Source organism: Schistocerca nitens, chromosome 2 (genome assembly GCF_023898315.1).
Source record: "Schistocerca nitens isolate TAMUIC-IGC-003100 chromosome 2, iqSchNite1.1, whole genome shotgun sequence".
Lineage (NCBI taxonomy): Eukaryota > Metazoa > Arthropoda > Insecta > Orthoptera > Acrididae > Schistocerca > Schistocerca nitens.
Window position 1 is genome coordinate 715,674,525 of NC_064615.1, and position 25,438 is coordinate 715,699,962.

The 25,438-nt window shown below is 38.0% G+C and overlaps 1 protein-coding gene across 4 annotated transcripts in view; it reads right to left on the reverse strand.

Moving 5' to 3' along the window:
- Positions 1–1,610: 1,610 nt before the first annotated feature.
- Positions 1,611–25,438, reverse strand: part of LOC126236887 (uncharacterized) — a 316,723-nt gene continuing 292,895 nt past the window's right edge. For all 4 annotated transcript variants that reach the window (XM_049946521.1, XM_049946522.1, XM_049946520.1 and 1 more), the window contains 5 exons: positions 17,891–18,095; positions 10,114–10,249; positions 8,567–8,742; positions 3,626–3,902; positions 1,611–1,839 (listed from right to left, as the gene is read on the reverse strand). In XM_049946521.1, the coding sequence (XP_049802478.1) occupies positions 1,783–1,839; positions 3,626–3,902; positions 8,567–8,742; positions 10,114–10,249; positions 17,891–18,095 (851 nt within the window). In that variant the 3' untranslated portion in view covers positions 1,611–1,782. The remainder of the gene's footprint in view (positions 1,840–3,625; positions 3,903–8,566; positions 8,743–10,113; positions 10,250–17,890; positions 18,096–25,438) is intronic.

Genomic DNA, 25,438 nt, shown 5'->3' on the forward strand with positions numbered 1-25,438 from the left:
GCGAACATAACGCACATCCCAAAATTCTACAACAGACTGACATTAGACTACAAGAGGAGCTAGTTCTTTTGCATACTCTGTGTAGAATCAAATTCATATCCTGCTATGTCCAGTGGCCTTCCCTCTGTTGATCGATTTCAGCTGCTTTTCTATCTCTTGGTCATGTATTTTGATATCTGCCATTTTACAAAATTGTTAAGGCTTTCATGTCCAGTGGTGAACTGGCAATGGAGGGTAATGGAGGGTAATGGAGGGTGAAGCTTTGATAATGCCAGCCACTCGTGGTGGCGAAACGTCAGTAAAATCATCAGACGAATGTCGGCCGGAGAACCCAAGACAGAAGAAAATAGGCAGTTTGTCATCTGCCATTTTGTCATTCATGAATGATTTAAAGAAGGAGCTACAGTGCGGCCTTCCTCTGTGAAACAGTTTTGGAAAAAGACATTTATTTTGGCCTTTTCTGCATCATCCTCCATTTCAGTGTCATTATGTTCACAGAAGACCTGGACAGAAGGCTTCGATCTGTTTACTGACTTAATACAGACCAAAACTTAGCATTTTCTGTTGGGTTGGTAGATAAAATTTTACTTTTTAACTCATTGACTGCTTCACATATGGCTCTCCTTACATTAACTTTGGTTTCATCCAGTTTTTGTCTGTATGTGAGGCCTTGATTATGTTTAAATTTTCAAGGAAGCTTTCTCTGCTTTTGTATCAGCTTTCTAACACAGCTTTCACACCAGAGTGGGTCTTTTCCATGCCTCACAATTTTGCTCAGCACATACCTGTCTAAAGCGTGTTGTACAATGCTCCTGAACTTTATTCGCTAATGCTCAGTATTGTCAGTGCTGGGATGAAATTTTGATGTTGACTTTTCAGGTAATCTAAAACCTGTTTCTTGTCGTACTTTCTTTAATTCTTATTTATAGATGAATTCAGTGATTCTGTAATGACCTTATGATTATACTTTCCCTGTTCTACATGAACTGAGTCAAAAAGTCCCAGTCTGTCACCAGCAGGTCTAAAAGGATGCCTTCATGAGTGAGTTCTCTGATTAACTACTCAAGTTAATTTTTGGATAAGGCACTTAGAACAATTTCACATGGTTTACTGTCCCTATTAACTGTTCTAATCACTAGAGCTTCCCAGTTTGTAGCCGGTACATTAAAATCTCCACTAAAACTACAATATGACTGGGAAAGTTACATTAAATATTGTCCAAGTTCCCCCTTAAATGAATGTTCCACCACTACTCCTGCTGCTGCTGCTGCTGCTGCTAAGGCAAGAGATCTATAAAAGCACACGATGATTATGTTTCTTCCACATTTACCACTTATCTTCATCGAAATTACTTGACATTCTGAATCTGTGGCAATCTCACTAGGTATTATTGTATTTTTTATTGCTATAAACACTCTTCCACCACAATGTTACTTTATTTCTGGTGTTATCTATCACTCTAAACTTTCCAAGAACACTAACTAGGATATGTACGATTCACTGTAAAAACATAAATAAGAATGTTAACGAGCCTTTTTTTTTCTGCTCTACCAGCAAATAAATGAATTACAAACTTTAAAAATGTTTGTTTAATGAAACAATTACAGCTATAAAACACGACACTGTTCATTTTTATACAAGTTAAATGACCGTCATACATACAAATATAAAACATCTTCCATAAAGTACTTTTATATCTTTTAGTACTAAAGAATATTTACATTTGTTCTTAACAAAACATCCTATGAACACCACTTGTCTTCAGTTTACTGTCAATACTTCTCACATTCCCTGTTTAATGACAATACGTACATGCTTCACGTCATTTTCCAGATAGATCTGAAAAACCGAAACACATTAAAGTAATATAATAAAGTAATAAAAGAAATGTATGTACTTCAATAAGTCACAGGTCATCAATAATTAAAACATGGAACACAAATGCAGTCACTTCCAAAGTCTTTTAAGTTTAGTGAAAGAATATTTAAAAGTCCCCAGACTGAGCACAAGCTTGGGTTTTACAAGAATATATATTGAAATTAGTCATGGCCTTGCTAAAGTAGCTATCCCAGTGTTTGCCTGATATGATGTTGGGAAACATGGGAAAACCTATATCTGTATAGTCTGATAGAGATGTGAACACTTCTTCTCCCTAATACAAACCCATTGTTTCAAGCAATGCACATCTCAGTCTCTGATGAATTTGGAAATAATAAATGCACTCTAAAACCCTGAATGCTTAGTTCTTTAGTGTACACAACATACTAGTTATCACTCACGAATAAAACACGAACTTAAAATAAAATCATAACTGACCGTGTATGCACAGTTTAAAATGACAGCACGATATATGCTTTGCTGCACTACACTATGATTCATCTCTTAGTTTTAGAATTTCACAAGTCGAGATATGGGGCGAAAAAGAAATATTGATACCAAACTAAAATTGTGCCCATTCTTTGCTTTAATTGGTCGACAGAGTATGTCCTTTCAAAGACAGATTACAAAGTTTTATGCCGACAGATTCTACGGTAAAATCTATTCAATACATCTTGACAATGTACCAATCAGTATAAATTTCGAGTGAAATGCAATTCATTTTGTTAATTATATCCACATAAAAGTATGTTTCGTATCTACACTTAAGGAAATACACTATGTAAACATTAATTAGTACTTTTACTGTTGCATGGAAGACAATGTAAATGCTGCAAAATCTCCAGAGAATGGTTTTTACCATTACTAGCAAAAGTGAGCTTGATTGACAGCAATCACTATCATTTTGAGGACCCAGTAAATGATAAAATAGCCCCTTTAACATTGTAATAAAATTGATGTAAATTAAAACTTGAGTAGTAAGGAATCAAGCACTCTTGTCAGTATGTTTTGACGAACTAGAAGTATTTCCAGGATGAAATTATCACTCTGGAGCAAAGAGTGTGCCGATTTGAAACTTCTAGACTTGCTTTTTATGGGCAAGTGCTGTACCAACTGAGCAACCTAAGCATGACTCTCAATTCACCTTCATAGCTTTATGTCCACCACTGCCCTTCTCTTAGCTTCCAGAACACATCTGGAAGGACTAGAAAAATTTTTCTTCACAAAGTATTTCACCCCATCCTTCTATCTTGTTATATCAGATAAAGGTGCATACGGAATATTAAATCCAGAAGAAACTGCAAGAGTTTTAAGATTACCTAATATGTCTTGAAATGTTGATCTATCTGTCATATGACCATAGTTAAAAGAATATCAACAATGTAGGAAAAGAGAGATTGCTACTTACCATAAAGAAGACACTTTAAGCTGCAGACAGGCACAATTAAAAGACACTTATACAAAGCTTTCGGCCACAGCCTTCATCAGCAAAAGAGAAGCACACCATTCATACAGACAAGCAAGCACACCTTGTGCATATGAATGGTGTGTGCGTTTCTCTTTTGCTCTTTGTCTTAATTGCGCCTGTCTGCAACCTAACGTGTCTTCTTTACAGTAAGTAGCAATCTCTTTTTCCTACATTGTTGATATTCCTACCTGCAGTTTCCATTGTTTCATAGTTAATGGAAATCACATTACAATGTCGTATCAACTCATTTCTCCCTAGGAACTTTAATACATTATTTACCTTTAATACAGCCTCACTTTCTTTGCAGGTGCTCTTAGGCAATGCAGAACATGACACAGTAATCGTCACTTCTCCATTAGGAGGAACAACTCCTTCTGCAGGAGTGACGGCTAAGAATCTGTTGTTTAACTGGGTTTCAAATATTTGCGGACCTCGAGATTTGCTGAACACTTGTATGCATCCTTCAGTTATACGTGGTGGCAACAGCACAAGACTCTCTGCTGAAATACTCCAGAATGAACTTTGATTTCCACTTTCAAAACCTGCTTCTGAAGAGCTGTAACGATAAGACAGTTGTGGATTAATAACAAGTAAAAGAAGGATGGAAATCAATAGTTTATTTAAAGACCAAGCTTTACTGCTACTTGACTTTGTATCCAACATGACATCCTTTTTATAATCTAAATTAGAAGGAGACCTGCAGTTTAACATTAAATTCAAACCACTATTAACAGTCATTTTTCCTATACATAAAGTGTTTTTAGAGAAGAGCTACATATGAAACTCCAAGAACTTCAAATTTGCAGTCTGACAACCTGCGCAGTGATGAGGCTACAATATGAATGGTGTCAAATACCTCATGACTTAGCCAAAATTAACACAACAGAATCAGTAAGCTGCTAGACAAATGTAGTACTTTTCATGTATGCTAGTGAGTTTAGGAGATGCCCATGTACTTTCTGTATCTTCCACAAAACTTGACACCAATGGGTAAAACATAGGAACTCCATAATTTTGAAATAGTAAAACATGCAATTTGCCACTATGGGCAAGCATCAGACTACAAATCAAAATATGAGTTCACTCATTCGTTGGTGTTACATACTTTTCTGTCATTAGTCCTTTCATTTCTAGCAATGATTTATTAATGTGAAAAGGCCACGTTATACAGCAGTTGGTAGTCAACATTAAACTGTAGGTCCCTTGCAAATTCCTGGGCAAGTCAGTTCCAAGGTCAGTGGACCAGGCCTGGTTAAGCACAGTGAAGTTCAAACCAACCTTTGGCTTGGGAACAGCTTTACAATACATGCAATGCTGAGAATTTGAGAATACTGTCTCCCACTTTTTGTAACTATTTTTAGAAAAATTAATAATGTATGCACAACCAAATAATTCATAAATGTACTGCTGGCTACTGGTGCCCAAAATGCACAATATTTCAGGATACTGTCAATTGAAAGCAAGGGGGAAACTACAGCCGTGATTTTTCCCAAGGGTATGCATCTATCTGTACGGTTAAATGATGATGGCATCATTTGGGTAAAATATTCTGGGCAGGGACTACTCAGGAGAATGTTGTTATCAGGAGAAACAAAACTGGTGTTCTACGTGTAGAAGCGTGGACTGTCAGCTCCCTTAATTGGGCAGGTAGGCTAGAAAATTTGAAAATGGATACGGATAGGTTAAGTTAGATATAGTGGGAATTAGTGAAGTTCGGTGACAGGAGGAACAGGACTTCTGGTCAGGCAAATACAGGGTTATAAATACAAAATCAAATGGGTGTAATGCAGGAGTAAGTTTAATAATGAATAAAAACAATAGGAATGTGGATAAGCTACTACAATCAGCACAGTGAATGCATTATTGCAGCCAAGATAGACATGAAGCCCATGCCTACCACAGTAGTGCAAGTTTATATGCCAACTAGCTCCACAGATGAAGAAGAGATTGAAGAAATGTATGACGAGATAAAAGAAATCGTTCAGATAATGAAGGGAGACAAAAATTTAACAATCATAGGGGACTGGAATTCGATAGTAAGAAAAGGAAGAGAAGGAAAAGTAATAGGTGCATATGGACTGAGGGTAAGGAATGAAAGAGGAAGCCGCCTGGTAGAATTTTGCACAGAGCATAACTTAATCATCGCTAACACTTGGTTTAAGAATCATGAAAGAAGGATGTATACGTGGAAGAGACCTGGAGACACAAGGAGGTTTCAGATAGATTATAATCGTAGATTAAAACTGAAGAAACTGTAAAAAGGCAGGAATTTAAGGAGATGGGACCTGGATAAACTGAAAGAACTAGAGGTTTCGGAGCGAGCATTAGCAAATGATTGATGAGAACAGGGAAAAGGAATTCAGTAGAAGAAGAATGGGTAGCCATGTGAGATGAAATAGTGAAGGCACCAGAGGCTCAAGTAGGTAAAAAGACGAGGACTACCAGAAATCCTTGGGTAACACAAGAGATCTGAATTTAATTGATAAAAGGAGAAAATATAAAAATGCTGTAAACGGAAGATGCTAAAATGGCTAAGCAGGAATGGCTAGAATACAAATGTAAGGATGCAGGAGGATATATCACTAGGGGTAAGATAGAACATGCCTACAGAAAAAGAGATATTTGGAGAAAAGAGAAGCACCTGTATGAATATCAATAGCTCATATGGTAAACCAATCCTAAGCAAAGAAGCAAAAGCCTAAAGGTGAAAGGAGTATACATAAGGTTCATACAAGGGCAATGTACTTACAGGCAATATTATGGAAATGGAAGAGGACATAGATGAAGATGAGATGCGAGATGTGATACTGCATCAAGAATTTGGCAGAGCACTTGAAAGACCTAAGTAGAAACAAGGTGCCGGGAGTAGACGACATTCCGTTAGAACTACTGAGAGCCTTGGGAGAGCCAGCCATAACCAAACTCTTCCATATGGTGGGCAAGATGTAAGAAACAAGCGAAATACCCTCAGTCTTACAGAAGAATATAATAATTCCAATTCCAAAGAAAGCAGAACTATCAGTTCAATAAGTCACGACTGCAAAATACTGAGACGAATTCTTTACAGACGAATGGAAAAACTGGTAAAAGCCAACCTTGGGGAAGATCAATTTGGATTCTGTAGAAATGTAGGAACACGTGAGGCAATAGTGACCCTATGCCTTATCTTAGAAGCTAGGTTAAGGAAAGGCAAACCTATATTTATAGCATTTGTAGACTTAGAGAAAGCTTTTGACAGTGTTGACTGGAATACTCTCTTTCAAATTAAGAAAGTGGCAACGGTAAAATATAGGGAGCGAAAGGCTATTTACAATTTGCACAGAAACCAGAAGCCAGTGATAGGAGTCAAGGGGCACGAAAGGGAAGCAATGGTTGAGAAGGGAGTTAGACAGGGTTGCAGTCTATCCCCAATGTTACTCAATCTGTATACTGAACAAGCAGTAAAGGAAACCAAAGAAAAATTTGTAGGATGATTTAAAATCCAGAGAGAAGAAATAAAGACCTGCAGTTTGTCGATGACATTGTAATTCTGTCCGAGACAGCAATGGACTTGGAAGATCAGTTGAACGGAATGGACAATGCAAGGAAATTGTTTCTGAAGAAGAGTTATTTGTTAATGCTAAGTATAGATTTAAGTATCACGAAGTGTTTTCTGAAAATATCTGTATGGAGGGTAGCCATGTATGGATGTGAAACATGGACGATAAATAGTTTAGACAAGAAGAGAATAGAAGATTTTGAAATGTGGTGCTGAAGATTAGATGGGCAGATCATGTAACTAATGAGGAGGTACAGAATAGAATTGGAGAGAAGAGGAATTTATGGCACAACTTGACTAGAAGAAGGTATCAGTTGGTAGGACACATTTAATTCAGTACTGGAGGGAAGTGTGGAGGGTAAAAATCGTACAGGGAGACGAAGAGATACACTAAGCAGACTCAGAAGGATGTAGGTTGTAGTAGTTACTTGCAAATGAAGAGGCTTGCGTAAGACAGAGTAACATGGGGAGCTGCATCAAACCAGTCTTTGGGCTGAAGATCGCAACAACAACAGTGTCTACATCATGAAATGATCTGATGAACTGTCCATCTGGTGAACAAAGTGCCACTTATATTCCCACCACTTCCCATACCGATACACACTGTCCTGTGATCCCTGACTCGCAGCATTAAGCACAAGTATGTCACTGGTGTTGTCGGTAACAGTCTTAGGCAGAGGTCGCATTACTGAGGAGTGTCTTGGACTTCACAACACCAGGTTGTATCAAATTCCTTGACAATGCAGAAAATTTTACATTGGACAGATAAGGGCATGCTGTTGATGAGTACTCCAAGAACTTCAATGATGTGATTGTTTAATGCAATCAAACAAGACCAGCCAGTGGTTGTAAACACTATCAGAAATACTTGGCAAGAAGCGTGACCAAAGCAGCTGTGGTTCCTACATCACTTTGTTATCGAGGGATCTACTGAAATACAAACAAACATCCAACTAATCAACCGCTACACTGGCAACACTCTCAGCAAAGCTTGGAACCTTGCACTTGGTTTAATTACGATATAGAATGAAACTTTCAGCAAACATAGTGACCTGTGACTAATGGAGCCACTGCTACCAATGCTCTAACAGAGCGCCAAATAATTTCACTTTATTTCCTTCCATATGCAGATCCTGAAACCTTATTCCACAATCCTGACAAATTTTCATCGTTCACAACAGTTGTGTTGAGCACCATCACCACAGAGTTACTACAACCTGAAAAATGGATGGTGGCGTAGCACGGCCTGACTAAGGGACAGAGAACGATGTATGACGAGACTTAGGTAAATCCTCCTACATCTCACTATTGGGACTATGATTTCAAGGAATCAATTTGAACTAGACTGGTAGATAATGTTATATATAGACCAAGGACTGTGTAAGTGAGGAGTGAACCACTGACAGGAAGCTGAATACTGTGATGGTTGACACACAGGTGTGCTGCAAGCAGTGGCTGTAAACAAACACTAGACAAGGTGAAGATATAATCGTATTCTGAGCCACTAGACACTCATTTCATTAACACACCTGATGATGGAATAAGAATTGGATCACTATACTACTGTGGACTTTGTACACCAACAGCTGGCAGTACGCACATCCATTGCTTTGTCATTTAATACGCTGGGAGGAACGAAAGAAACGTAAGTATGCATGTTTTATGAATAAATGTCACTATACCTTTTTATTGTCTCATCAACTGTTTCATTGTACAGGGAAGTGAAAAACTGCGTCTGGCTTCCTGAACAGTCTGATGTCAAACCCGAACTTGGACCGTATGTCTTCTCACCACTATTTTCAACAGTGAGTGAAATGTCCTGCTGAACAAAGGATCTGCACAGAGTATCCACAGCTTGCTGCAAAAAGTAAAATAAAGTAAAATATATAAAAGGCAACAGTGTTTCCCAATGATTTTGAGGCACTTTATAACTTCCTACACATGAGGAGAATACAAGGTCCTTAACATATGCAGCTGTAAGTCATGTTTAAATAATCTGTCGCCATACCACCATCGAAAGATATAACAGCACCAACAAAAAGTAAACTATAGATGTTCATGAGACTAATTTCAATATGAGACATGAAATCAAAAATATGACTTCTTTCACTACTGAAACTAGCATATTACAATAAGAGAACAATCTAGCCAACAAATAATGCGGGCACATATGGGAAATGTATAAACTTTTTATATTTTGTAAAGTCATTACCGACATTTTATAAGATATAGAGAAGAAACGTCTTTTCATATCCGAAATAGTTTAGAGAATTAACACGAATTGTGATAGAAACCTTGTTCCTGTTTGTATAAAGAGTCTTTAAGTATAAGGATTTATTTGCAGAAAAAGTAAGAAATAAATTCATAACGACTAAACCAAGGAAAAAATTACACAACTGTATTTTCTGTGGGTTTACACTCTCATTTGCCATTGACTCTTATTTGCCATTGACTGTACATTTATTACAAGTCTATTATTGCAGTTTTGACCTTTTGGACTTTTTCCAAGTGGGTAACAGTTGCTGTAAACATTGCAGCAATCAGCAATAAAAGGAATAAAAATGAAGTGAGCCTCTACCAACTGTGTCAGCTTCAGCCAGATTCACCTTTATTAAGTGACGTACAGGATAAAAACACATGAAATAAAACTTTTGCTTATTACACATGCTGAAACAGATACCATACTTATATGATATACTGACATGTGCAGTAAGCATTAATTTTATTTCATGTGTTTTCATCCCATATTCACATAATGTTGGTGTATGTGACTAAGGCTGCATATGCCATAGAGGCTCACTTTGTTTTTACTTTTTTTATTGCTGACCACTGCTGTGTATACAGCAGCTGTAATCCACTTAAAAGTGGCCAAAAGGCTGAAATTTCATTAGTGGACTTTTTAATAAATGTACAGTCAATTGCAAATATGAAGTCCTTTAAATAAAGAAACAATTGATTCTTTCTGTACATGCATATTAAATTTTACTCCTAAATTATTACTATAAGACTACCAATGGGTCAGACAAATGCCCTAAATGAAATGACATTCACAAAGTTGGCTTTCCAGAAGGAACAAGTCTCATAACATTACAATCTCAACACCTATTCACATCAGAAAGTGATTCTTGTCAATAATATGATTATTTTATACATCAAGGTGGTAGTTTTTTACTCTGTCACTAACAGAGTTCTCCAGAGCGCTCAAACAAGAAAATCAAGAGTAATTTACCTCAGGGTCCCTTAAAAGTTCCAATCCAGTTAGGGCTTTCTCGTCAGCAAAAGCTTCACAAATACTTGATAAGTCCATGAATGAATATTGTTCCAATGAATTACATGTAGTCTTAGATTTCATATCATTCCATAGTCTGTAACATTAGAAAATGAAATGAAATGGTTGCTCTTGCTTCTATACGTTCATGTGAAAGTATTTTGTTCACAGATAAAAATTAACATTATAACAGAAACATACAAATATGCCTTTATCTTACTCTTATCAGAAATGTGAGGTGTTAAACTTTATGGGAACTATTAATACTAAATATTTCATCCCCCCCTTCCAATCTACCTTAATACAATCGTAATTTATAGATACATAGGTTGAAACTTAAATAGTGACAACACTGCTGTGGAGACACTATGCACTGGAATCTACTATTGACGCTGATAGCACACGTTGTTGACATACCTACCTTACCTCCGAGCAAATGGACTTGCCCATCCCATGTCACAGGCATGAGCACAATCGAGGGAAACACAATCACTTGTGAGTGAGCAGTCTAATGTAACGGTGTCACTATGTTTTCGAAATAGGAACAACGGAGTTGGATCAAGATTGAATGTACCAGAGGTTGTACAGAACGACATTATCATCAAGGTCTTCAAGATGCACGCGGGGAATCGGCATTGCTGTACAGAACAGTGGCACGTTGGGTAAAAGCCTTCAACGAAGGTCGGCAAACTGTGGTAGACGTGCCTCGGGCAGGTGATCCTAGCATCTCTGAAGAAGTGCATGCTGTTGCCACGTTAGTGGACAGTGACCGATGCCATATGATTCATGAGCTCGCCCACAAAACCGGATTAGCACATACGACTGTGCTTCGCATCCTGAAGGAACACCTGGGCATGCGAAAAATTGCATCACGATGGATTCCGCATGACCTGACGGAAATGCAGAAATGGACACTGCTCACACACACTCGGAGCGCTATGAGCGCGAAGGAGAGGCTTTTTTAAGCCGTATCATAACACTGGATGAGACATGGTTCACATCATACAAGCCTAAACTGAAATGCCAATTCAAGTATAGTATCATTATGGGTCACCGCAAAAGCCGAAAGTGCATCGGAGCCCCAGTATAGTGAAAGTTATGGTGATTCTTGTGTAAGACTGTGATGGTGGTTATCCTAATGCATTACATTCCTCCACAGCAGACCGTCAGTATACAATATTACTGTTCATTTTTGGAGCATCACCTGCAACCAGATTTGCGAAAGAAGCGGCAACATTTTTTGTGCAATCCATCCATCATTTTGCATGACAATGCGCGGGCACATACAGCACAAGCTGTGGCTTCTCTGCTCAGTTGATGAGACTGGGACATACTGTACCTTCCCCCATACTCCCCGGACTTAAGTCCTTGCGACTTTGATTTGATTCCAAAGATGAAGGAACCATTTCGTAGCATTCGCTTCAGAATTGTTCCAGAGATTCGCACCATCAACAGAACAGGCTCTGCTAACGGTACACTACACCTTCCATATCGCTGGCAACGGGTTCTACACAACGCTGGTGATTACTTTGAAGGACAGTAACAGGTACAAACATGTAACTCTTTTGTATCGGTTGTGAATAAATAGTTGCCACTATTTAAGTTCCAACCCTCATGTATCAAAAACAAAGAGCTCCCCTGCACCATTCTAGATAACACAATGAGATGAGCTGGTAGCAGATAGCAAGCAAAAATCCTTAGTGTGATTCTTAATTATATACTGAATGATGGATCATCCAGGATGCAGTAACAAAAATATAACAACTCTGACAGCCCCACCTTATCTGTGTGTGTGTGTGTGTGTGTGTGTGTGTGTGTGTGTGTGTGTGTGTGTGTGTGTGTGTCCATTAGGGGAGGGGGGGGGGGGGGACATGTGTGTTTTCTACTTTAGAAGAAAGCGTTTTGGCTGAAAATTCAAATGTATAGCAGTCTTTTTAGTTGTGCCTTTCTGTAACTTAGTGCCTCCTCTATATGGTGAATAGCAGAATGAACTCATAAAATGATCACAAATTCCAAACCACCAATGTCAAGGAAAATATATTGTGTTACTGAGTTTTTGCCAACTGTTACCATGCTTTACAATTGCTCACTGGGAAAAAATAAAAAGTAGTGGATAATGTAACAGTATTTAAACATAACCCAGGTACCATCTTTTTTATATAATCGCCTATTATCTTGAATGGAACAAGATAGCATATTCTTTTTCAAAGATCGATTTTCTTATCTGGCCCTGAAAAGGACTGTTTACATTGTGTTGGATTATCTGAAGACTTATGACCTGTGGCTAATAAACATGATACACCAAGTTCCCCATGTCATTTAAAGAGAGAACAGCTGCAAATGATGACCTCCATAGTCAATACTGAGCACAAAAGTGTAAGGATTGTCTGGCAGTTTGCAACATCTAACAGATAACAAACTGGTGGCTTTCAGTAATAATTTGTCACATGTATTTTGATTCACTGGCTTCTGTGCATATATCAGGCATCTTTTGGCAATTAATGGCTTAACTGCTGTGGAACAGAGATCCATCCAAATATAGAATATGTGCTGCAAAGACAGTGTCATTGCCCACAACTTATTAAGATTCATTCACAGAAGTCTACATGCATGCCTAAATCCTAACCGTGAAGGTCCTGGTCTAACTGCAAGTGATTAAGATAAAACTGATGCTGGCTCTGGTAGTGCCCATGGGTAAGATGTAAAGGTTGCAACAGCCAACAAACCTTTTGATTATAACCACATTTCACTAGATGATCTCTTAGCAGGTTGGTCCTGCCCAGTGAGCCACATTCGTGCAGGCTTCATTCCATTTTCCAAAATTAATGTCTGTCTTCTATCTCTATAGTTTTCATGATATAAGTGTTGTGACTCAAATGAGTTTTGTCTGGCTTACGCACAGAGAAGCAGTCCCAAAGTAGAATATATGGCAAGAGAGTGAATAACCAATATTTCATGATACTGTTGTAAAAAATATGCTGCTAACTTGTTCCCAAACAGAGTGAAAATTTCTTAAACTGTTGACGTTTGCACTCCAAATCTCTCAACAGAATTATGACAATTCTTCTTTTAGTTTCTTCTTTTTCTTCATTCATTTATTTATATGACAGTATACTCCTTTTTCTGTTTTGATGGCAACTCTGTGCTATTATCTTTTATTCTGTTGTTGTTATGTGGTTGCCGAATGTTAAGTTTCTTATGCTGATTGACGACACAATAAAAGTTATCGAGTCTAGTGAAGCAGGGTATACAACCTGTCGGCTTTGACCAATGACATCAGAATTGGCCGGAGAGCATTTATTACACAAATGAAAGAGCTGACAAGATTGTTCAGAAACAAAGGAATACAAGAGACAAAAAATATAGTTGACATATATGAAGGCAAGTAGTATTTTCACATTAAGGCTATCGTATGTTTGTATCGTTTTATTTATGTGGAAAATGAAGGGGAAAAAATGGATGGAAATATTGGTAGCATAGAATACCTCACGTCACATATATATGGGTTGTATCTTGAACCTCATTCAAACTGTATTGCTTAACTGCAGTATGGGATACAAGTTTAGCATATGTCGATTTCTTCATTTTCGTTAGCATTAATATCCTGTTGTTCAGTTGAACTATAAAGGTCAACTGAAGCACGGGATACAAATGTTACATGTGTTGTTTCTTTCGCCTCTGCTATCACTAATAGTCTGTTCTTATGTAGATAGTAGTACTACCAATGGCAGAAGGAGCTACATACATAATATTTGTATCACATACATATATATGATGTGACTTACCAAACGAAAGCGCTGGCAGGTCGATAGCCACACAAACAAACCCAAACATACACACAAAATTCAAGCTTTTGCAACCAACGGTTGCTTCATCAGGAAAGAGGGAAGGAGAGGGAAAGACTAAAGGATGTGGGTTTTAAGGGAGAGGGTAAGGAGTCATTCCAATCCAGGGAGCGGAAAGACTTACCTTACGGGGAAGAAAGGACAGGTATACACTCGCACACACACACATATTCATCCGCACATACACAGACACAAGCAGACATTGGCCTTTACCCAGTAGATAGTGCGCAGTGTTCTCGACCTACCTTGCTTTGTTTATTCAATATGTCTTCCCTGTAGCTGCGTCCGTCTCACCTAAATCACACTGAAATTAAGAAGCCAGGATCCTAGGTGAAGTTTTCCAAAATCAAAAGTGAAGATCGTATTCATTGTTGAACATTTATGCCAACCACAGTGCGATTTATTTGTTATCACTCGCACACACAATATTCATGTGACCCAGGCTCTTACACTTAATCGTCACAATAGGTAGGTCAAAAACTTCCAGTCTCTAACAAAGTTCACAATTGCAATTACCGAGAAATTAACCAACTTGCCGCACTTTTTCTCCAAGAGAATCTGACTGAGAACTAAATGAGTACTGCACCAGCTCGGACCTTATATAGACGAGTGCTTGAATATTTGACTATTTCTGTTAATATATTATAGTTTATAATTTCTCAGGGTTAAAATGATCCTTTCTAACTGGTTTTGAAGTTAACTATGAGTGAGCTGTATCAATTTAAATACGCGAAACTAACTTATGCATCCGCTGTGGGAATTCCCGACTTATAACAACGGCAGCCCTTTTGAACAATAATTTTTACATATTCAAATTTACTTAATTCTTAATTAATGCACTTACAAAGTTGAGACTGGAGTTATTTTACGTAGAAAAATAAAGGTAGCAAAAGTATCGAAACAGATCTCGGAATTATTTGGTAGTTTGGTCACAATTGGCACTGAAAGTCATACAGGCTACAGATTTTAAGTCTTAATATCTATTTAACTAATAGACTTTAGGTTAATTTAAACACTTTGCTGGAATCAGTAAAATTTAGGCTTTCTTTTGGATGCAGTCTTATAGCTGAATTTGATCTATTAGCTCACTCGAATTTTACTTAATATGTATTGCACAATATACGTCATTGTCCATAACTGTTAATAGTATGCATTTCCAATAAAACTGATTACCTCATTACTTTCAGAATAGATATTAGAATGTACTGAAATAATAGATTTTACTAGGAAAATTTTATTTAAACTATTTCTGAATTCTGTACTATGAGGCTGAAGGCCACAGAATCTTTAGTCGGAATCTGAGTAGTGAAAATGAAAAAAAAATGAAAGTTCATTGCTTAACTAAATTACTGAAGGAGTGTAAAACCAAAACAGAATCGTAGTGGGCAACCCTGCTTCATTAAAACCTCCACAGATCACGAAGAGTAAAAACAACCAGACCACCAGAACTTATTCATACTGATCCAACTGGAAATTGGAAATTATTCCAAACCAATATGATAATACAAGATATGTTTTAACATTTGTTAATGACCTTACTCATTTTGCTTGTGTGTATGTTCTAGATGCAAAGTCAGAAGTTGCGAAACTTTTCAAAATTTCTTAAGCAATGTCTACAGTTCATCTTGATTGTGATAATGGGTGAGAGTATATACTGAATGAGCTGAAGACTATCTGTGAAGACTTTGGTATTCAATTTGGGTTGACAATGCAATATACTGAACATCTAAACAAGACTATTTTGGATAACACACACAGTACGCTTCTCAAATCAAAACTTGACAATAGTTTATGGACAGAAGTAGTGTGGCCACAGTTTAAATTACAAGTAGGAGGCCAACTACAGCCTTGGAAGGAAAAATACCAGCAGCACTATGGTATGGGAGAAAACCCAACTTGGAGAAGTTAAAGATTTTGATTGTTAAGCCTTTTTAAAAATGGAACTGTTAGAAAGTTTCATTCTCATTCTCTTAAATGCATATTTATTAGCTGTTGTCTACATGGATACAGATTTTGGTGTCCAGGACTGAAGGAAGTGATTTCAGCAAAGGGTGCAATATTTGATGAAACGAAATTCACTTTCGGCAGGACAACTAGTGAACAGCAGCTTTCAAGAGAAAACAAAAACAGCACAGAATAAAAGACAGATGAAAACAAAAAAGAAGAAAATATGACAGAAAACTCTAGAGCACTAATCAAGATGCCTGTAAAGGTACAAACACTTCAATGAAACAACAGGGAACGAAACATGCCTTTGATGATTAGGCAATAGTGGTCTTGCATGCTAAATCATCTATTGATGATGTTCCTGAATGCTATGAAGATATAGTAGGGAGACACGATGAAAATTAATATAGGGAAGCAATCAACGAGGAAATAAAGTCACTGGAACTTAATGAGACATGGGAGTTGACTGGTACTCTCAAGAGAAGAAACCAATTGATAGCAACTGGATGTTTAAAATGAAACAAAATCCAGATAGAAACACTGACAGATATAAGGCAAGGCTTGTAGTCAAAGGCTGTGCTTAGAGGAAGGGTTATGATCGTGATGAAACACACACTCCATTTGTCTTTTTGGCTACATTGAGAACACTGTGTCCATCATCATTGAAGATGACTGATCTCTTTATGCACACAAAAGATGACAAAAATGCCTTCCTTCTTGGGGAGCAATATGAAGATGTCTACATGAAGATACCTCAAGATGTCACGGGTCAAAAGAATGCAATCTTCAAATTAGAAAGTCCTTCTAAGGATTGAAACGAGCTCCTCGTTCACATAATGCAACATTTGATATGTTTGTCAAAAGTGTTGCAATCTGACAGTAAAATGTTCTCAGATATTTGTATGTAGGTAATTTGCGAGGATACAGCACAGCATATCTTCCATTGTATGTAGATGATATTATAATTGCTCTAAGTAACTATGATGAGATCAACAAGATTAAAAGGGCTTTGGAAAACTGATTTTTCATACAAGATATGGGCAAAATTAAATCATTTCTTGGCATTAATTGCAAAAGATCAGATGGCGGAAAGATTGTGAGGCAATCTATGTACTTGTGGAAAGTACTGGAATGTTTGTACATGAATGATTGTAACCCAGTTGAGACACCAATGGACAGCAAACCCACAATGGAAAGCAGTTGAGTAATGACAAAGATTGAATAGGTGCAAGTATTTCACGCATGTGTTAAAATCAAGTTGACAGATGGAACATGTGGGAAACTATGGTATCCATGATTTGTTCTCACTGAAGATGACAGAGTGCACTGATGACTGTAGCGAACGGTAATGCAGAGGACAGCTGAGTTGTTTGGTTCCCCCAGTGAGGGCACTGGCTCCATGTGGTGTGGTCCACCTGACAAGTTGATTGTAATGCTTGCGCCTAATACTCACAGCCCGGTATATACCGTGGAACTGACAACATTAATAACACTCTAGCTCTAATATTTATGGATAAACAGATGTGTTGAAGCCCCTGTATATAGGCTGCCATGCATGACAGGTGTGTGATGGACCAAAATATGTGTGCATTTTATGTGACATACACATAAACAGGCGAACCCATGGGGGGAAGAAGCTAGTAATGATTAAGACAGAACAGTAATACAAAAACAAAAAATTGGCAAGAACCTGGCGTTACCTCAGCATAAATAAGTCTACATAAAAGGCTGGTTGCTCCATTTCGTCAGCTAATTTAATCCACAACCCTGGAGCTCAGTCACTGGTGTCATGGATCAATTAGTGACTCTCAATGAGTTTAGTGACAATAAATTTGCAAAAACTACTACAATATTTTAAATCTACTTTCACTTAAATGAAACAATGATAGTGTGGTACTAATAACTTTTTTCAGTATATAATGAAAAATTATTTCAATAAGTATTACCTCCTCAGTCTTTGTCTGGTAGGCTCATCACCTGTTAGAATGCTCAAAACGCCGATTTCCAAGACATCCTTGGCTGCACTTATGAAGTACTTCAGGAGGTCTTGTTGTGCATGATAAGTAATTTTAACTGTACTGGAACTACCAGCAGGGATTATAAACTTGCTAGGCTCAACAGTTATAGCTGACTTTTTCAGAAATTCCAGTCCTGAAAATATTAGAAAGTATTATAACATTTATAGTGAACACATGTTCTGCGTGATAGTAGTATTTCCTAAAAAGGGGATACTCCATAAGAAAATTTAATTCAGCATATGAATGTTTGAAAAAAATAAGCATCACATGAGCACCTGTCTAGAAAAATTAATTTGTGAAGGACCTACAAACACAAAACTTTCTAAAACAGAGACAAAATTTATGTTTTGTCATTTAAGTCATTTTTTTCGCCAGGGGAAAGGCACAGACAGGGGAAAGAACGAGAATGTTTGATGTAAATGGAATTATGTTGAGCCAACAAAGTGAGATTAAGTTCATAGTATTGGTCAACACAGAAAAAAAGTCTCACAAGGTAAACTGGTGCAAGATGTTTGAATTTCTCAGGAAAATAAGCCAAAAGGGAAAAATTGGAATGGAAGACCAACAATAAATGCTCATGTTAGAAAGGGTATAAGACAGGGATGTAGTCTTCACCCCCACTATTCATTGAAGAAGCAATGGCGGAAATAATAAACAGAGATTAAGGAGAGGAATTTAAATTCAAGGTAAAATGGTATCAATGATAGAAGCAGATTAGCACAGGCAACAAAGACATGCCTGGAGACTACAAGCATCAAACATTGGACTTAAGTTGAGGAAGCAATTTCTAAGAATTTATATTTGGAGCACTGCACTGTATTGAAGTGAATTGTGTACTGTGGGAAAGCCAGAAAAGACCAGAATCACAGCATCCAAGATGTGCTACAGAAGGATGTTGACAATTAGGTGGCTGGATATGTTAAAAAATTACATAGTTCTCTGCAGAATTTGTGAGAAGAGGAAGACGTCCAGAAACTGACAAGATGGAAGGACAGGATGATGGGACACGTGTTAAGGTATCTGGAAATTACTTCTGGAATGGAACTTTGTTGATTTTTCCTGTGTGTGATCTGTAACCCACTGATATTTTATGTCAGCAGCTTTATTTAATAAGATTTGTTTTGGTCATTTTTCTTGGTTCCTGCCACATTGGGCCTGCTAGTCAGTTCCACCCAACTGTGTTCCAGCAATCGTCATAGAACTTCATCTCCTTGTGCGTGGATGGGTGCTGAAAGAGAGCATTAATTGTCCTCCAAGCTACACGAATGACAAACAACTAAACTTTAAACTTTCTGTAATTACACTTCCTTTCACAACAACACAATCTCATACATTAAGCGGTTTGACAGATCATCTTATACATACGTAGCTTGTACAAAAGCAAGACAAGAAGTAAGTTGTCCATAATCCAATCTGACAGCCATTTGTGAGGTGTCCATTGTAGCCATGACTGTTACTCCTCCTCATCTAAGCATTTTCAAAGCATGATGCCAAGGAACAAGCTGCCCCACATAGCTGGTGGAGATGCTCATTCATTGTCTGGGTTTAAGCCATTCTGCCATCTGCACATATTCTAATAATAGTGGGATGTCCCGACAGTCACTCACTACTAAACATCACGAACATTTTGCATCATCATGGAAGCTTGGAAGTGAGAACATGCCATTCTAAAAATGTCATATGGCACATCACTTCGATGGTACTTGAGGAAGCTGTAAACGATAAAAACTATAGGGGAAGATGGAAATTTATGCAATAAATAATGGAGGATATTGGGTGCAAAGGTTACCATGAAAGGAAGAGGTTGGCACAGTAGAGAAATTCATGGTGGGGCACACTAAATCAGTCAGAACACTGACTGAGGTGAAAAAAGGCACGACAGAGTGTGGGCTGTGATATTTTCAGAGGAACCATTCTGAAATTCAAAGTAGTTTAGGAAAACTGTTAAAGGGCTAATCTGGATGGCCAGATGGTAATCGCCTTTTTCAAAATGTGAGCTTAATACCATAACGCTGTGCCCTCTAGTTTAGGGTGAAAAGGAGGAACACTGAACATGTGCTGGTAGAATGATACTATCAGTAATAAAGTAGGTCATGAGAGAGACTAGCTTCTGAAATAACATCAGAGGTAACACTGGACTATAAAACAGAGTCATATCTTATAGCAGTAATGGGCTGCAGGCAAGTGACAAAAAGAAAAAGAAAAAAAATAGCTGCACTCAAAAGGAAGAGGAGGATAGAGATGGAAACGAAAGCAAGCTGAAAATATGAAGAGGAAGTAAAGTTCTGGTAGAAAATTGAGATGGGTTAAGGAAGACAATATAGTATCTGTTCAAACCTTCCCATCCATCATTATGGTACTGAGGAACATGGAATTATAATTTTATGTTGACTGACTGAATTAACTCTTCAGACAGCACTGTACTGATTTTCTGGATTTATTTCACATTATCAATTATTAATACATCCTCAGATGTATCTCAAAACTCAAATACACCAGTTGAACCTAAAAGTGTTGTCTGAATCTGTCTATGAGTGTTATCATCATTCACACTTCACCACCCCTCCATCACACCACCAAATTATACTAGTAGCACGGGAAGGAGTTTTGGTATTTTAGATGTCACTATGAACCATAGACCTTGCCATTGGTGGGGAGCCTTGCGTGCCTCAGCGATACAGATAACCATACCGTAGGTGCAACCACAACGGAGGGGTATTGGTTCAGAGGCTAGGCAAATGTGTGGTTCCTTAAGAGGGGCAGCAGCCTTTTCAGTAGCTGCAGAGGCACCAGTCTGGATGATTGACTGAACTAGTCTTGTAACACTAACCAAAATGGCCTTGCTGTGCTGGTACTGCGAACGGCTGAAAGCAAGGGGAAACTACAGCCGTAATTTTTCCCAAGGGCATGCAGCTTTACTGTATGGTTAAATGATGATGGCGTCCTCTTGGGTAAAATATTCCGAAGGTAAAATAGTCCCCCATTCGGATCTCCGGGCGGGGCTACTCAAGAAGACATCGTTATCAGGAGAAAGAAAACTGGCATTCTACGGATCGGAGTGTGGAATGTCAGATCCCTTAATCAGGCAGGTAGATTAGAAAATTTAAAAAATGGAAATGGATAGGTTAAAGTTAGATATAGTGGGAATTAGTGAAGTTTAGTGGCAGGAGGAACAAGACTTCTGGTCAGGTGAATACAGGGTTATAAATACAAAATCAAATAGGCGTAATGCAGGAGTAGGTTTAATAATGAATAAAAAAATAGGAGTGCAGGTAAGCTACTACAAACAGCATAGTGAACTCATTATTGTGGCCAAGAAAGACAAGAAGCCCAAGCCTACTACAGTAGTACAAGTTTATATGCCAACTAGCTCTGCAGATGACGAAGAAATTGAGAAATGTATGATGAAATAAAAGAAATTATTCAGGTAATGAAGGGAGACGAAAATTTAATAGTCATGGGTGATTGGAATTCAATAGTAGGAAAAGGAAGAGAAGGAAAAGTACTAGGTGAATATGGATTGGGAGGACAAAATGAAAGAGGAAGCCGCCTGGTAGAATTTTGCACAGAGCACAACTTAATCATAGCTAACACTTGGTTCAAGAATCATGAAAGAAGGTTGTATACAAGGAAGAAGCCTGGAGATACTAAAAGGTTTCAGATAGATTATATAATGGTACGACAGAGATTTAGGAACCAGGTTTTAAACTGTAAGACATTTCCAGGGGCAGATGTGGACTCTGACCACAGTCTATTGGTTATGAACTGTAGATTAAAACTGAAGAAACTGCAAAAAGGTGGGAATTTAAGGAGATGGGATCTGGATAAATTGAAAGAACCAGAGGCTGTACAGAGTTTCAGGGAGAGCATAAGGGAGCAATTGACAAGAATGGGGGGAAGAAATACAGTAGATGAAGAATGGGTAGCTTTGAGGGATGAAGTAGTGAAGGCAGCAGAGGATCAAGTAGGTAAAAAGACGAGGGCTAGTAGAAATCCTTGTGTGGCAGAAGAAATACTGAATTTAATTGATGGAAGGAGAAAATATAAAAATGCAGTAAATGAAGCAGGCAAAAAGGAATACAAACGTCTCAAAAATGAGATCAACAGGAAGTGCAAAATGGCTAAGCAGCGATGGCTAGAGGTCAAATGTAAGGATGTAGAGGAATATATCACTAGGGTATGATAGACACTGCCTACAGGAAAATTAAGGAGACCTTTGGAGGAAAGAGAACCACTTGCATGAATATCAAGAGCTCAGATGGAAACCCAGTTCTAAGCAAAAAAGGGAAAGCAGAAAGGTGGCAGGAGTACATAGAGGGTCTATACAGGGGCGATATTCTTGAGGACAATTTTATGGAAATGTAAGAGGATGTAGATGAAGATGAAATGGGAGATATGATACTGCATGAAGAGTTTGACAGAGCACTGAAAGACCTGAGTCGAAATAAGGCCCCGGGAGTAGACAACATTCCATTAGAACTACTGACAGCCTTGGGAGAGCCAGTCCTGACAAAACTCTACCATCTGGTGAGCAAGATGTATGAAACAGGCGAAATACCCTCAGACTTCAAGAAGAATATAATAATTACAACCCCAAAAAAAAGCAGGTGTTGACAGATGTGAAAATTATCGAACTATCAGTTTAATAAGTCACGACTGCAGAATACTAACACGAATTCTTTACAGACAAATGGAAAACCTGGTAGAAGCCGACCTCGGGGAAGTTCAGTTTGGATTTCATAGAAATATTGGAACACACGAGTCAATACTGACCCTACGACTTATATTAGAAGAAAGATTAAGGAAAGGCAAACCAACGTTTCTAGCATTTGTAGACTTAGAGAAAGCTTTTGACAATGTTGACTGGAATACTCTTTTTCAAATTCTGAAGGTGGCAGGGGTAAAATACAGGCAGCGGAAGGCTATTTACAATATGTACAGAAACCAGAGGGCAGTTATAAGAGTCGAGGGGCATGAAAGGGGAGCAGTTGTTGGGAAGGGAGTGAGACAGGGTTGTAGCCTCTCCCCGATGTTATTCAATCTGTATATTGAGCAAGCAGTAAAGGAAACAAAACAAAAATTCGGAGTAGGTATTAAAATCCATGGAGAAGAAATAAAAACTTTGAGGTTCGCCGATGACATTGTAATTCTGTCAGCGACAGCAAAGGACTTGGAAGATCAGTTGAACGGAATGGACAGTGTCTTGAAAGGAAGGTATAAGATGAAGATCAACAAAAGCAAAACTAGGTAATGGAATGTAGTCGAATTAAGTCAGGTGATGCTGAGGGAATTAGATTAGGAAATGAGACACTTAAAGTAGTAAAGGAGTTTTGCTATTTGGGGAGCAAAATAACTGATGATGGTCGAAGTAGAGAGGATATAAAATGTAGACTGGCAATGGCAAGGAAAGCGCTTCTAAAGAAGAGAAATTTGTTGACATCGAGTATAGATTTGTGTGTCAGGAAGTCGTTTCTGAAAGTATTTGTATGGAGTGTAGCCATGTATGGAAGTGAAACATGGACGATAAATAGTTTGGACAAGAAGAGAATAGAAGCTTTCGAAATGCGGTGCTACAGAAGAATGCTGAAGATCAGATGGGTAGATCACATAACTAATGAGGAGATATTGAACAGAATTGGGGAGAAGAGGAGTTTGTGGCACAACTTGACTAGAAGAAGGGATTGGTTGGTAGGACATATTTTGAGGCATCAAGGGATCACCAATTTAGTATTGGAGGGCAGCGTGGAGGGTAAAAATCATAGAGGGAGACCAAGAGACGAATACACTAAGCAGATTCAGATGGATGTAGGATGCAGTACATACTGGGAGATGAAGCAGCTTGCACAGGATAGAGTGGCATGGAGAGCTGCATCAAACCAGTCTCAGGACTGAAGACCACAACAACAACAACAACAACAACAACAGATATCACTTCAGCATATGACTTAAAGGAAGTCAGGCACATGGCAAAACAGCTCATAGAAAGCTTCTAGTCAAAGGATAAGTCTCACCATAATGGTTTAACACATTGCAACAGGTAATCTTATACAAAAGATGTGAATCTTTTTGTAACATATTCTATATATATTAATACTCGCTTTTCCATTAGTTTCTTACAAGGCTTCTGATCTTTTTGCAGTAGTAACGCTGTTGAACTCGTTACAAACTGTAATTTAACACATGAACTTGTGATAACTAATACTTTAAAGATTACCATGTAGCACATGATTTTCCTGATTGGAACCATCTAAATATATGACACTAACTCTGTAGTACAACTAATTCTGAATGACAAAGAACTATAATAGAACAGAGGCATTTTTTGGAAATTTATTCATACAGGTTTCACATAATGATGTACCATCAAAGATATTTCACTCTTTTTCTCTTCTGGTGTTGACTGTGTAGTAAAATCTTAGAATGACGTTTCCAGTTGGTTTAAGTTATCTAATGTGAAACATCATTTGAACTTCTATCAGGAAATATTCTGAGCTTTTAAGATCCATGTAAAATTATATGTGATCATTTTTCCAGTAACTTTCCAAATGAACTCATTACTCCAGTGTTGTTCTGTCAACTTGTGGTGGACTGTTTCCTGTCTGAGAAGCAATATGCAGCATCTTATGTTTCTGGAAATGTAAAATCAAGACATAACTTATTTAATAACTGGAGAGAAGGATGGAAGTTTTCCGATTGGAAGCACAGTTATATCACCACAAAGCACCAAGTTAAATCCACCTTACGATCTGTATAACACACCATAAAGAAAACTGACTCCAATATGTGGTATGCACGATGGTAGACACTATCATTCTCATAACTGATATTCTGTCTACCTTTTACGTAATTCGTCATCATGAACTATTACAAGCTATGTCTGCAATGGAGTTCTGAAATCTTCTCAACTATTTTGTTGGATAAAATAGTAACAGCTATGGTGTTTAGTATGACATTCACTGGGTTTCATCTCCTTTATCACAGAATTTCCTAGATAGCTTCCAGTTTTTTGTAGGTGCCATGTAACAATTAATATGACTCACGCTTCATGCAGTAATCTCTTCTTACTTTTCTTAATAATGTGGTAGACCACAGTTCTTAATAATGTAGTTGACCATAGTTCTCATAACAATTAATATGACTCACGCTTCATTCAGTAATCTCTTCTTACTTTTCTTAATAATGTGGTAGACCACAGTTCTTAATAATGTAGTAGACCATAGTTCTCATAATCTGTCATCATAAGCAGATGGATTGCAGACAGGATGCCTGTTGAGGTGCATGGCAGTCAGCACAGCATTGCTTCCACATACCCATTCTGAGGGGACTCACTTGGCGCACAGTGAGTGAACACACACACACACACACACACACACACACACACACACACACACACACACACACACACACAGAGGGAAAGGGGGGGGAGGGAGAGAGGGAGAGAGAGAGAGAGAGAGAGAGAGAGAGAGAGAGAGAGAG